This window comes from Poeciliopsis prolifica, unplaced genomic scaffold (genome assembly GCF_027474105.1).
Source record: "Poeciliopsis prolifica strain line A6 unplaced genomic scaffold, Auburn_PproV2 SCAFFOLD010, whole genome shotgun sequence".
NCBI classification, from domain to species: domain Eukaryota; kingdom Metazoa; phylum Chordata; class Actinopteri; order Cyprinodontiformes; family Poeciliidae; genus Poeciliopsis; species Poeciliopsis prolifica.
Genome location: NW_026562385.1, coordinates 14,464,069 through 14,479,152, shown reverse-complemented (window position 1 = coordinate 14,479,152; position 15,084 = coordinate 14,464,069). Strand labels below are relative to the sequence as shown.

Here is a 15,084-nt window from a genome sequence, read left to right as displayed (position 1 = left end):
TTGAAGCACACCCTCCAGTCCCCCTTTTTAAACAGGGGGACCACCACCATAGTCTGCCAATCCAGGGGAACTGCCCCCGATGTCCATGCGGTATTGCAGAATTGCATCAACCAACACAACCCTACAACATCCAGAACTCCAGGCAAATCTCCTCCACCCCTGGGGCCCTGCCACTGAGGAGCTTTTTAATCACTTCGGCGACCTCGTCCCCAGAGATTGGATAGCCTGACCCAGAGTCCCCACTGTCAGCTTCCTCAATGGAAGGTATGTTGGTGGGATTGAGGAGGTCTTCAAAATATTCTGCCCAAATAGTGTTAGTGCTGCACTCCTTCCTCCTCCCGAGTCGCCGGATGGCGGACCAGAATCGCCTCGAAGCCGTGCGGAAGTCTTTTTCCATGGCCTCTCCGAACTCCTCTCAACTGAGGGAGTTTTTTGCCACACCCGAGTTTTTAGGGTGTGGCAGTTGTTTTGGGCAGAAACTGCCCCAAACTGCAGGACAACAGTTTTGGGCAGCCCAAAAACTCAGGTTTTTGCTGAGGCAAAAACCCGAGTGGGTAGTGGTTGTGGGAGGAGCCGCATGCCGCTTCACCCACCAGTACCCATCAACTGCTTTCGGAGTCCCAGAGGCCAAAATCATCTGCTAGGACTCCGTTAGCCTAACAGCATCCCTCACCGAAGGTGTCCACTGTTGAAATAATATTTTAAATTAGCACAATACTGCACAGGATAGTTCTGATACATATGAAATATACCATAGAAAGTTAAAGTACACTCTACATTCACATAAATTTAGATAAAGATCCAAACTAAAACAACTGCTGAATCTCTGAACTTATATAAATTCTTAGGGAGGATTCTACAGAACAGGCCTAGAATCTCTTTAGAGAGAGTCTGTCTGCCAGGCAATTAACAAATTCCTTAGCATGGTTCAAAAGTTCACTAGGATCTTAAAACTTTTTATAAATAATTTTATCTATATTAGAATTAACTATATTTCTTTAAGCATGTTTTAATTAGTTACTTATTAGATCCAAACTTATAGTCATTATTTAGCATTACATTGTGTGCAAGCTTGGTTAAAAATACAAACTACTTTCTTGTGGAACATTTTGAGGCACAGATAGCGCTGCAGCTGCAATCATATATCAAACTGGACAGCGGCTGATACGAGAAGGGTTTGCCGTATATCTGCTTTTGGGGCTTTAGCAGGAGGTAATAAAATTAACATTGAGACAGCCCACACAAAGGAAAAGAACACACCTCCTAATACATACATTTAAATGAGGAGAATATGCAGTCTATAAAAATGGTTTGTTTCACAGCAGAAGTTGGAATCTCTTTGTGCTGAGAGAGTTTCCCGGAGGATGCATCTTCTGTTATTCTTTTGTCTTTTTTACTCAGTTCTTTGTCTCTGTTTTGTAATGTCTTGGACTTTTGATATTCTAGGTGAGATGATTATTGTAACATTCTTCTTGCATTGATTTTCTCTGGATAAAACTCTGAATATCTGAAGTCTGACGTCGTATGATTGCTCTTTTCTCTCTGCACACTTACACAGACACAGGAATTCGGGACAAAGAATTAATTAAAGAGCTAAATCAAGTTCTTCATCTTTTTAATTCTTAACACCACCAACGGGTTCGATGGTTGCCGCCACAACAGGCACAGACAACCTTGCGGCCACAGCCCCTGTGAGCCGCCTCGACAATAGAGTCACGGAACATGGTCTACTCGGACTCAATGTCCCCCACGTTCCCTGGAATGTGTTCAAAGCTCTGCCAGAGATGGGAGTTAAAGCTCTGTCTCGCAGGGGATTCTGCCAGACGTTCCCAGCAGACCCTCACAACACTTTTGGGCCTGCCAGGTGTGACCAGCATCCTCCCCCACCACCAGAGCCAACTCACCACCAGGTAGTGGTCAGTGGACAGCCCCACACCTCTCTTCACCCAGGTGTCCAAGACATACAGCCACAAATCCGATAAAATGATGACAAAGTCAATCATTGAACTGTGGCCTAGAGTGTCCTGGTGCCAAGTGCACATATGGACACCCTTATGCCTGAACATGGTGTTCGCTATGGACAATCAGTGATGAGCACAGAAGTCCAACAACAGAACACTACTTGAGTTGAGATCGGGGGGAGCGCTCCTCCCAACCACGCCCTTCCAAGTCTCACTGTCATTGCACACGAGCAGTGAAGTCCCCCAGCAGAACGAGGGAGTCCCCAGTAGGGACAGTACCCCCTCCAAGGACTCCAAGAACTGTTGTTCTGCCAATAAGCACAGACAACAGTCAGAACCCGTCCCCCACCTGTAAGCGGAGAGGGGCTATACTCTCGTCCACTGAGGTAAACTCCAACGTACAGGTGCTGAGATGGGGAGTAACAAGTATGCCCACTCCTGCCCGACGCCTCTCACCACGGGCAACTCCAGAGTGGAAGTGCGTCCAGCCCCTCTGAAGAGACTAGTTCCAGAACCAGAGCCATACGTCCAGGCGAGACAGACTATTTCTAGCCAGAACCTCTCAACCTCACACACCAGCTCCAGCTCTTTCCCCACCAAAGAGGTGACATTCCACGTCCCAAGAGACAGCTTTTCTGCAACCGAGGATCGGACCGCCAGGGCCCTCTCCCTCGGCTGACACCCATCTCATGTTGCACCCGACTTCATGGGTAAAAGCCCGGCCACCAGACGCTCGCATCGTGCCCTCCCTCCAAGCCTGGCTCCACAGTGGGGCCCCAGTGATCCGCGTACGGGCGAGGGAACACCAAGTCCAAAGGTATTTCTCGTCATAGGGGTCTTTAGGCTACACTTTGTCTGGTCCCTCACCTAGGACTTGTCTGCCTTGGGTGACCCTACTAGGGTCACCCAAGGATCATTAGGGCACTCAAACTCCTCCACCACGATAAGGTGGCAGCCCAAGGAGAAGCCAAATTTAATTGGAAAAAGTGAAATTGGTAAAATGTTAAGTAAACCATCAAGTTATTAACTTTGCTCAGGATGAGAAATTGCTGCAACAGCAGAAAATGCAAAAATGGGTAGTAGTATGAGAACGAAGCAGAGTGAAGAAAAATGATCTTGTCCTCCAGCAGCCTAAATCTATTGCAGCAGAATTACAGAGATAGTACTGTTCTCTTTACTGCCATTGCACTACTCCCATTCAGTTCAATTGAAGCTTATTTATAAAGCACTTAAAAAAAAACAACACACTTCACCAAAGTCCTGTTCACCACAACCAGAATCAAAAACAAACTATACAATAACAACTGCAAAACCCAATATTTCAAGCTGAGTTAACAGCCAGTGAGGACCAGAAGTTTTAAAATGAGACTGCAAATGAGAACTTCCTCTTCCTCTTCAATTTCAGAACAACTAACAAAATCTGATTTGCTTACCTGGGAGAGAGTGAGGGAATATATGGGTGAAACAGAACAGACAGATACCAGGACAAGGCCACTAGCTACATATAAACTTCTAGTCCACAGTTTAGCATACTTTAACAAAACATAGTTATCAGCTGAGACACAAAACTATGTTGTGTCTTTGTTGAGGTTCTTGGTTGATGGGTCTGAATGTAAAGACTACTCTGCAGAGGGTGGATAAGACTGCACAGCAGATTTCCTCCAGCATGTATAAGGAATTTCTTATCCTTATAAAGGATTATTTAACCCCCCCATACCCCATCGCTTTTTAACAATCAGCGATTAATTAATCAGTCGCATACTAAATTACATTGAGTAATTCTGACCATTAATATTTTTTGAACAGCAAAGACATGATCAATCATTTTAATGATGGTTTTGGGTTGTGTGTGGTTTTTAATTTCAGTTTTATTTTAGTTGTGTTTTTATGTTGAATATTTAAAATGTTTTTCAGTTTCATTGTTAACCATTTACAAAATGTAAGTTTATTGGTCACTGAAAGGGCAAAATTGATTTATCTCAATAACTACTGGGACAATTATATTGTACAGCAAAGTTTTGACAGGCCTGCTGTACTCCCAACCCTTTTGTGTTGAGAATGAAGTGACTTCTCTGCAACATAACCTGATGGTTTATTGTGTCATGCTGACTCAGTTTGAGCAGAGCTCACCAGAAGAACTGATTCTGTCTTTTCTTTAGTTTTTTGGCTCAGTTCCCTATGTAGCCAGTGAGTAAACAGATACAGACAAGCACCCAGACTTGTTTTGCCTTCAGTTGACATGTTACAGAACAGGTTTGTGGCCATCCCAACCCGCAGTATCGAGCAAGCTCAGTGTCAGGCTTCCTGGGTCCTCCCATTTTGCTGAAAGTCTGAAGTGTTAATGGATTTTTTTACTATTTAAGGGTTTGAAGAATGGGTCACTCTGACGGTCGGAGGTGCAGTCCTGTGGGGCAGGTGAGTGCTCCTTTCATTTGTGTCGTACTCTGCCGATCTCAGACCTTAGGAGTTCACCCTAAATAGTCCAGGTTTTCCCGTTTCTCTTCTAGGTGTTTTCCTTGATGGCAGTATTGCATTGGATAGTGTTGCTGTCCCTGCTGCAGACAGGCCAATGTTATGTTCGTAACCAACAAGCACCAGGTAAATAACTCTTCCTCTCACAGCAAACAAACACCACCATCTATAAAAGGAAAACTTCTTGAGTGAAGAATCAGAAATATAATACTTCTCATGACTGTATGAGATTGTGATCTTGCTATTCAAAGTGGGATGACTGTTGAAACTCAATGAAGATTAGCTGATGACATCAGATAGAACCTGACTGCTCTGTGAATTTCCTTATGAAAAATAAATATACTAAGAATATAAAATTTTAGCATACTTGGAAACACTTGAAGCTTGAATCATCACTTCCTTAATCCTTAAACTATACTTCAGGTTTAAGGATTATTTAACTTGAAATATGTTATTTTTGGAACAACTAATTTTGTAATTTTGTGTATTCTAATTGTAACTATATTGTTGAAAATTGCAATTTAAAGTGTTCTAAGTGTACTATGACACACTATTTGGATCTTTTGGTTGAATACTTTTAGTATACAACTAAAGTTTTACTTTGTACACTTTAAGCATATGTCTTATTTTTATTATGTAATAATAACTTGCTTGATAAGTGTACAATTTTTGTGAGCAAATTACATATAAAAAATATTTAGAGTATTTAGAATGTCTTCTAAATTTATAAGCATCAGATATTTTATATGTTAGTACTGTGATCACAATAACTTTTGGTTTATTATAATTGCTAATGAAGTACACCGTTAGTTACTTATCAATGTCTTTCATTATTCTGCTTTTCCACTTTGTTTGTTACATGCTTCATACACATGTACAGCACTGTAAACATATCAAGCTACCAGTATTCAGAAGAATGAATAGCAGCACACTTTCAACTGAAAAAAAACTTTGTATATGTGTGACTTCCTCCCCAATACACAGCACACAGCAGAGACCAGTTGGGTAAATTTCTGTAATGAGTGTTAACAATAACAAAAACACAGTAAGCCTCTCTACTGGTTCGCCAACTCTGGGTACACAGTAGAGTTTCTGACAGACTGTGTCCTACAATAATCACTACAAATGCATTTTTATAACAGGTGATCGTATAGTGGATTTTCATTAATATCAAAACTTTCAAATAAAATTCATACAATACTTCTCTTATAAATCAATAAAATCAGGAAAATAAACATAGGCAGCAGTCAAATTTAACTAACTAACTATCCAACAGTAACTTCCAACTGAAACAGAGAACAAACAAACTGACAGACAGGCAAACACAACAACTGACAACATAATAAACACACTGACAAACTTAACTGAAAAATAACCGACAACACAACCAACAACATAAATTTCTGACATTTAACATAATATAATTAGCCTACCTGTAATGAGTGTTAACAATAACAAAAACACAGTAAGCCTCTCTACTGGTTCGCCAACTCTGGGTACTGCAACAAAACTCCACATTAGTCTCAGAACACAACCACCACTATTGTTCAGAAAGGAACTGGACCCGATGACCCACCACAGTAGAGTTTCTGACAGACTGTGTGGAATCTGCAGTTCTTCCTCCTTTTATAGGCAACCAGTAGGGGGCGCCAAAAGAAAAAAACTCATCACAGGACAACCATAAAACCCATACTAGCAGAATTTAAACTGAACCATTTCAACTATGTTACATATGCAGTACCAAATATTCACATTTTTAAGAGTAAATTGCCAATATACTATCAGAGAATTATACAAATTGTTAATATAGTAAAAGTTTACAGATAACATGCTTATGAAAATTAGCACCATAATGAAATAAGTACACTTTAGAGATATGTGGAAAATATTTCACCAAGGACAGACTATTGTCTTGATATGCAATGTCACAGTATTTCAGTATTACTGAAGACAAACATGTTATAACTGTTCTTAGGAACAGGAATGATTGTTATAATAATAATCATAGAAATTACAATTCAACTGATAAAATAACTACTTCTAAAACAAACATAAGTTTGTTTATATATGAATTGGACTGTTTATTATTAAACAAAGTTAATTAGCATTTTGAAGCAAACTTATCAGCAGCTAGCAACACATTAGCACCCTTCATCCCTTCTGGCTCCTTTCGTGACCCAAATTTCATTTCCATCCAGTTCTTGTTCTGTTGTGTTATCTTTTAACTCTGACTAAGATGTCACCAGCTTGAATTCACTTCCTGTATTGACCAATATAGGTTCCTAATTAATGAAGCTATAAGCTTGATGCTCTCTGTCTTTCCCCTTCAATTCAATTGATGACAAAAAAAAAAAAAACTGACTGAATCCTCTTAACAGGTTAAATTGTTTACTTTAGAAATAAAAACCATACAAAATGTTACATTCCACACTAATAAAGAGTAAATAAAAAAGAGAGAGGTCAAAAAACTGTGTGTCTCCACTCCAACTGCCCAACTTTCTATGTTTAGCCACCCCCAAATCTTCAACTGTAACTGGATATGCAAATCCACAAGAAGACCCCAGAAAACTGAATTTAGGCTTCTACATTACCGGCCTCTAATTGCTATCAATATTCTTGAAACAATTACAAAAATAATAGTTTAAAAATGAACAAGAAAAGCTTAAATTATCAAAAAAAAAATCAAGTCCAAGTCTGTCACATGTATCTCCACTGTGCTGTGATGTTTCGGGGTGTTCCAGAATGGCAGAGATCCTATTGGAGACAAAAGTCTTTAACCTAGTGCTTTCACTCTTGAGGTACTTTAGCACAGCCATGCTATCAGTCCAAAAGACCGATTTAGCAAGCTCCAGATCCAGCTCCTTTCGTAGCAGTGTGTCCATCTTTGTTGCAACTGTGGCAGCCGTCAATTCCATTCTTGGGATTGTTGGTGACTTTAAAGGTGCAACCCTGGTCTTGGCCATGATCAATATGCATTGAATTTCACCAGTTTCAGAGTGCAGCAGCAAGTAACTTGCTGTTCCATAGGCATCTTCACTTGCATCAGCAAAGTGATGAAGCTGTGCGTAGACTGACACACAAAACTGACCAATGTCCTTTCCATCGGCAGATGGTCTTCATCTAAGTCCAGAAGTTTAAATCCTTGTGCCTTTTCCTCGTCTGGAATTTAACTGAGCATCTTTCTGCTTTTACTTGACCATTTAAGTCAGTCCAAATCCTCCTTTTTCCAACTTGCTTCTTAACTCAGAACGTAGTGTGATGGCTTTGCACATGTACAGCATGGCTTTGTAAAAATTTTTGGAACTGTTTTGAACTGTTTCCTCCATAAACACATCTGCAAAATATTTTGCACACCTTTGAAGTGCGTAAGTAGCAACACCTGGTGATGATGTTAAACCAAAAATGTGCACTAACATCTTGTGTTCGACCAGATCCAGGTCATGTCCTTTGAAAACCTCTTGCGTAAATTCAGTGCACGTTGTTCTGTAACTGCTCTGTTGTTTGGCATCTTTATATATGTCTCCTTCACTGGGAGGCAAATGCTATAATGACCATCTTCCAATTTTACAGATTGAGACACCATTCTCATAAACTGATGATCATTCTTGGACATCTCCATGGCTTCCTTTTGTCCAGCATCAGGAAAGTCCTGCTTTAACTGCAGTTGCCAGGGTTCCTCTAGTTTAGCCACAGAGATTCGATTTGCAGTAATTCCTGTCAATGTGTCACTCATCGGGTCCATTTTGCCTCTAAGCGGTCCATTCACTGTCCAGCCCAAGATTGTCTTTACTGCATATGGTCCTTTGTTCACACTGTTAATCACTTGCAATGGTTCCATAACTTTGGGAACATTTGCTCCAATAAGCAATCCAACAAAAGATCTGGAAGAAGTGATGCCTTATGGTTCTTCACCAGGCACTCTGTGAAATGGGCTTGTTGTGAGATAGCTTGGGAAAGCCCATCCACCACTGGGCCATGCTGATCTTTAGGTTCAACTTCTGATGGAGATGTAGTCATTCGAACATTTTCAGCTGTAGCAGTGGGTTTAATGCTGGCTGGTTTTAATGTGTTCTGTGACGGTAGCTGCAATGTAGGTTTTATATCTTCTTCACTGTCTTTCTGATCAGCTTGAAAAATGCTGTTGTCTTCTTGAACGTTTTCATATTTTTGTAAAATCTCCATTTTAGCATTAGATTCAGCCAAAGCTGTTTGCGTTGCATGCATTTCTTTCTTTTCTCTTAAAGCAGCTTCAAAAATCTTTTGTTGAGCTTCAAACTCTGCTTCTTGTTGATTTTCTTCAGCCTCTAGTTGAATCTTCCTGAAAGTTTGCTCTGCATGCCACTCTGCTTCTTCTTTTTCAAACTAGTTTTTCCTGTAAAGCAGCAGCCTTTGTCTTTAAAGCAGTCCGCTCTAATTCTGCCTTTAATCTCACTGATGAAGATGATGAGACTGAGCTTCCACATTGTGATGAGGAACTATTTTTGTGTTTACTTGACCGCCGATATGTCATAGATCTACTGTCTGTAGGTGTTATCTGTTTGTCACACTCCTCAGCCTGCTCAGCTCGATTCAAAATGTCTTTCATCTATCCTTCACAGCACCAAAAGAAGTCATCCATAGCATCATGCTTCGGTTTGAACCAGTCCTTTTGATCTTTCATATGTTCTTCATCATCCATAACTTTCTGCAGACTAGAATTGAGCTCTTTGAACTCTTCTTGCAAGCCACTAAAATCCACACGAAGCTTATTTTTTACAGCATCAATGTTCACGTCATTAACTGTTCAATTTGCTTCTTCAAGCTTGACACGTAGGCTAGCTTGAACCTGCAGCCTTCTTGGTAATTTTTACTGTTCAAGAAGGCCCCAGAAACTGAATTTAGGCTTTTACAACCAATATAATTAAAGCCATTAATGAATTAAATGTTATTTTTATTTGGAGGAATAAAAATCACTATTCATGAAAAGGTTACCTGATTAACCCATAAAACTCGTGAAGAAGGAGGAGGAAATGCAATCTACTTTAAATTATGAATTGTATTTTTAAATAAAATTGGCAACAGCCCATACTTTTGAGTACCATTCTTAAATAAAAATAGATTTTCTATCAATCAGAATGTACCTGTTTATCCACACTGGAATATTATGTGACACAAATATTATTAATAAAAATGAGTTTTCATTAAAGAAGAACCTGCTTATGAAAATCTGTTGTTTCAATGACAATCAGCTCAGCTCAAAATTGTACCACAAGAGGAAATCCTCCTGTCTTATTAAAACATCAAAATGTGTATATATTTTTGAGTTCCAGAAAGATTTATGTCAGCTTCTTAAATAAATAATAATAAAGTTTTATTGGCCTGCTAAAATTGCTTCTCTGATCACAGATGACAGTATGAAAAACATTAATTAATTACAGAGATTACCTGGATATTTCAAACGTGTTTGTCTAGATCGCCTCTGCCAGAAACTTCTATTTCTGTGTTGGGAAATTCTAATTCTATCATATGTGCCAGCATGAACTTTGATATTTGGATTGATATGCTCTTATCTATTTTTTGACTATAAAATCAGAACAACTTCAGGTTCTCTGTGAATTTTTTAATCCCAAAGGAGTGAAACCACCACTATTTTCCTGTTTGATAAACTCTTGATTCTGTTTAAGCACGTTGAGAATCGGAGTCCTTCAATCCTACATTTGGAATGAAAGTTCTGTGGATTTTTTCTACCACATGCCGAAAGTTTACTCCTAAAAACACCCCAAGGTGGTTTGACAATGCATGATGAGTTGCGTTCCTACAAAGTTCCCCAAAATTATTCAGTTAAAACCTCGCAAGAATTGGACCTACACTCGTGAACAACACTGCAGCCTGTTACAGTCTGGTTTCTTTCACTGCTCTGAAAAATGACTTGATTCCTGCAGGAGATTCAGTGTTTTTGGATGCAGAGTCAGCAACATCCTTCATGTCTCGCTCCTTGCTCGCTAACTACTGGGACTTTGAGCTGGTGATGCAGGGCGACCTGAAGAGGGAATGCGAAGATGAAACGTGCAACTATGAGGAGGCCAGAGAAGTTTTTGAAGATGATGAAAAGACAGTAAGGATTCTGAGAGTTCATTCAGATGTTATGCCTGAAACAAATCAATTATGTACAGATGAGTAATGTTTTGAAAATACTACCTGTCTTCACAAAAGACATCATAAACATTTGTGCATTTTACCATGCTACAGCCACAACTCTCATTCCATCATCTCAAAATGGAGAGATGACGGACGACTTGATGTGCTCTGCTTAGATTAGACCATTGCAGAACTTATTTGCTTACATAGAAATATAAATATTTTAAATACAACATATGAAGGGTGAATGACGGCTTCATGTCATGGAGTTTCTTTTGTTCGGCAGCACAATATGAGGAGGTTTTCATGGAAGAAAGCCTATTGAGGCCTGAATACAAAGTATGTTGGAGGGCTAATGGTGCATGTTACTGCAAATGGTGTTAACAGCATCATACGTGGGATTTTTTTCAGTAGCCTTTTTGTTTGCTGGTCTGTGGCCCTGAACATTGTTGTCATTAACCATGAACACAAAGTGACAATTTCAGTCTCCTACATGGTAAATATTGCAAAGATATGTTGCTATGACGACAGTAAACAATGAATTTAAATAAATTTTTTTTATGATCAAGTGGCAGTGTCATTCTCGAAGCACTCTTGGAAAAGTAAAGGATACATGCAAAACTGTGAATTTAACCAAAAAATCTTTATCAAAGAAAAAGAAAAAATGAATACCAAAAATAAAGATCCAAAATCTTTTCACAATTTCATTTCCTTCCTTTCTTTTTTCCAAAAAGAAAAAGAAAAAAAAAAACATGGCACACACAGTCAAAAATTTTATTGATCTGTGCTACAAATGTAAAATATGTCAAATTTAAAGAAAAATAAGTTGAGGTTTATGGCTATGAGATGAGAAATATGAAAAATGCTTAGAAAGGGTATTTGTACATAACTTGAAATGTGGAAGACATGTTCACATTGATTCAATCCTCTGAAACCTCCAGAAACCCTGTAAAGGGACTGAAGACCACTGTTTCCATAAATGAATGGAAAATATTTTAAAGAGAATACTATCAGAGGTCACTTTATTGACCGGTTGTTTTCTTCTTTTTTTTCAGAGAGAGTTTTGGAGTACATATGATAAGAAACCAGGTTAGAAAAATCTTCATCTTCATTCTTTTATGCATGGCTTTAGGTTGGAGTCACCCAAAGTGCATTTATAACATTTAATGTTATAAAGAAAAGGGAAGAGGGAAGTTGTGGAGGGGTTGTGTATGTCTTAGTGCACTGAAAGAAACAACACACTTCTGGAAGAGTTCATAATGTACAAATTCAGTTTAATTCAGAATAAAACAGGTCCTATTCATTTCAGATACATATATTATTGTGTCAGTTAACCTTTGAAGTTTTCAAAGCTATGACATCAAATCAGTTTTCCCTTGTTGTTTTGTGAAGTAGCAATTATTATTTATACAATCGTCGGATTCTTGAATCTTATTGCTAAGTTTACTGGCTTTTAGCAAATAAAAATCATTTTGGTAATTTCCAATTGACCTCAAATAATTCGGTCATGTTTGGTCTAATTTAACTTCTGCCTGTAAAAAAAGTGTCTTTTTGTTCAGTGTCTGTAAACATCTGGTTTCAACTTTATATGTAAGACAATAGTGACAAATTCAATGCAAATTAGAAGCTAGCAACATTGGAAAAATGTGTTGCAAATGCAAAATAAGACAGAAAATAGTGTTATTAAAGCTTAATAAATTTCTAGCTAAACAAATTAAAACTTTGAGAAAAAACTAAAACACAAAATAAAAACACAAAACAGGTTTCTAGAAACCAAGACCAGTGCCATTAAAATCAAAGTCAGAAACCAGGATGAAAACAATACATGTAGTAAAACAATGAATTGAATATTCCCAATTTCCAGAAAATCATTTCAATTTTGCTTCTCTGTTGAAAAAAAAAAAACTTAAATGAAGGACCAAATCAATTGTTTAGCATTTTGGAAAACTGCATAATTATTCTTGAAATAACTTTTGTTGAATTATTGGTAAAAAGCAATACATTTTAACCTCATCTTCAAAACCATCAGTCAACTGTCTGCAAGTTATGAATTTCAGGGAGTTTTTTGTTGCCAGCAAATAAAACTATTATTAGAAGTGAGAATTCACTTTAAAAGATAAGTTATGACAGCAGATCAGCTCAATAGAGTGCAGACAAATTTTGTTTTTATTGTTTTTAACAAACATTTTATTCTAGGAGATCCAAATTCCTCCAATTTGGATGTTTCTGGGTTGGTGGCGGGAATCCTGGCCATCGTAGTGACTGCTGTTATTGCCACAGTCCTTGGAGTCTACTGCTACAAAAACAAGAAGAAACCCAGGACAAGGTCTGGCTGGTATGTTTACGTCAAAGTGCAAGATTTTACTGAAAAATCAGAACAAATCATCAATGTAAAAGGTACATTTTAAACACAGTTGACCCTAAAGCAGTGGTCTCAAACAGCGTTCCTGGAGGGACACAATCCTGAAACTGCTAGATGTACCCCTTGAATTAAATGGTAGCCACACAGGTACACCTACTAGAAGGAAACAAATGCACCCAGTATAACATTTTCATTCTACTAGTTGAGAAGTTGCCAAGTGCTCTTTTGCTCCAAGCATGGGCAGAAAATGATTCGCAAGCAAGCAGAAGTTTGCAAGTGGAAATTTGATCGACAAGTTCAGAGCGCAAAGAGAAAATTTTGAGAAAGGACAGTGAATCTTTGAAAGAGAGCAGTTTTGAGTACAAGGATTACAAGTTTTGAGAAGAAAGACACAAAGTCCTGCTTTCAGACAAACAATATGTGCTCTCGAATTATGACCGAAAATTTCCCCTATAGAGGAGCCATTATCTTGCTGAAAGAGACCACTGGCTCTATAAAAGGATATACACAGTCTGTAGCACACTAGTGTGGAATATCTTTCTCTGCTAAAAGAATGCACTCTGCTGTTTGGGTTTTTTAATGTGAGCTTGTCATGATTTTACCTGTTTGCAAAGCAGGCAGTGAATGTATCTGTATCAATACAGATACATTGTAGATGTAATTAGATGTAATTCAAGCTGATGTGATTGGTTTCTGAAATGAATGTATTTTTTATCCAATTTTAAAACATTCCTATCTTTCTATTACTTTGCGAGTCAGTTTCCTCAGTTCTGTACTTTTATTTTATGTCTTTGCTCTGCTCTAGTGCTCCAGTCAGAATGGAAGCAGATGGGGCCCCAGTCCCAGAGGCAGTGCCCCTGTCTGGTGTGGTGGTCCCACCTCCACCTTTACCCAGTTACAATGAAGCTTTGATCCACAGTGGACAGCATGATGCCCCTCCACCACCTTATTCAGGGTAAGTGGGTGGGGTAGTCAACGTGTACGGATGTCCAATATGTTCAATACATGCTTCTAGTGGAATGGACTTTGGAGGTCAAGTGAAAAATCTTTGCCTTCTCAAACTATTCCTGAAGCATTTTTTACTTGGTGGCAAGTTTCCTATAAGGTTTCTTTAAAGGGATGTACACATAGTAACAAACTCATGGAAGGAACCCAAGGTTCAGTAAAACAAACGATCACACTCTCCCCACTGGATGGACCTTTTTATCATCGTGCATCATGTTCCTAGTGAATTATGCACTCACACCCTGGAATCCTTCTGATGTTGAAGAAAATGTAATTCACTGGGCCAACTGCCTTCTTCCATTGTTCTGAGGACAAGTCGGCATGAACACAAACTGGACGCTGCTAAGGCACATGTAACTGGGTCTATATACATGCAATAGATTGTAATGATGTTATGCATAATTGTATGATGCATTTGACAGAAGGTTTGTGTTGTATTCTGCGGGTCTTACATCACCTCATCACTTTCTAACATGTCACAGCCCTACTGTCTTTTATGCCGACACTTGGCTGCTACGTATTCTATAATTATACTTCCTATCTCTGACCACAGGGGGGCGCCAATCGGAACCCGCTGAACCAGGAGACGACTAATGAGAAAGGTGGCCCTTTTGGGAGCGTCTTTTTTCTGTGCCTGATGTGTAATTGAGAGAACTTTATGCCTTCGGTTTTCTGTTGTTTGTTTTGTCACGATGAATGCGTATTTATGGTAAAACACATTCACCCCATGATGCTCACACCTGGTTAAACAATGTGCACACATGGGATTCATGTGCTTATTTTTGAGGTGGGTGGGGTTCACTTTTGGTAGTTCTGCTGTTCACCCCAAGATGAGTTATGAAAAAGAACTAAAAAAAGTTGACATTATTTTTACACAGTGTGATGTTTTATAAAAATAAATGTAGAAGACACGTGGCCAGGTGTTTTGAATTTGTCCCACATATACACCTAAATGTTGAGAGTCCTTGAATCTCTACATGTGATGGCTCTGAGACTTGATATTGCCTCACAAGGATGTAAATCTACAGTCTTCTAAAACATATTAGACACTTATTTGTGTGTTACACAGATAATGGTGAACGCCAAGATCAGTCATTTCATCTTAGAAAAATGGCGTCTTGTGAACAAAATGAGGGAAAATAGCTTCAGTGTACTTGCGAGGCAGCA

The 15,084-nt window shown here is 38.8% G+C and overlaps 1 protein-coding gene across 2 annotated transcripts; it reads left to right on the top strand.

The window, feature by feature from the left end:
• Positions 1–4,255: 4,255 nt before the first annotated feature.
• prrg2 (proline rich Gla (G-carboxyglutamic acid) 2) lies at positions 4,256–14,832 on the top strand. 2 transcript variants are annotated; one of them, XM_055036284.1, is made up of 7 exons: positions 4,256–4,376; positions 4,469–4,559; positions 10,355–10,527; positions 11,606–11,639; positions 12,747–12,876; positions 13,718–13,867; positions 14,471–14,832. In XM_055036284.1, exons 1-7 carry the CDS (start codon positions 4,335–4,337, stop codon positions 14,493–14,495), a joined length of 645 nt encoding a protein of 214 aa, XP_054892259.1. In that variant the 5' UTR covers positions 4,256–4,334; the 3' UTR covers positions 14,496–14,832. The 2 variants fall into 2 exon arrangements, with proteins under 2 accessions (XP_054892259.1, XP_054892258.1); XM_055036283.1 differs by having other exon boundaries at positions 12,747–12,885.
• The last annotated feature ends 252 nt before the right edge of the window (positions 14,833–15,084 follow it).

Excerpts from the sequence above, each read along its gene's own strand:
- prrg2 (XM_055036283.1), top strand. The coding sequence starts at position 4,335 with ATGGGTCACTCTGACGGTCGGAGGTGCAGTCCTGTGGGGCAG. Across the intron at positions 11,640-12,746 it reads TACATATGATAAGAAACCAG|GAGATCCAAATTCCTCCAAT; the intron begins GTTAGAAAAATC and ends ATTTTATTCTAG. Across the intron at positions 13,868-14,470 it reads CCTCCACCACCTTATTCAGG|GGGGGCGCCAATCGGAACCC; the intron begins GTAAGTGGGTGG and ends CTCTGACCACAG.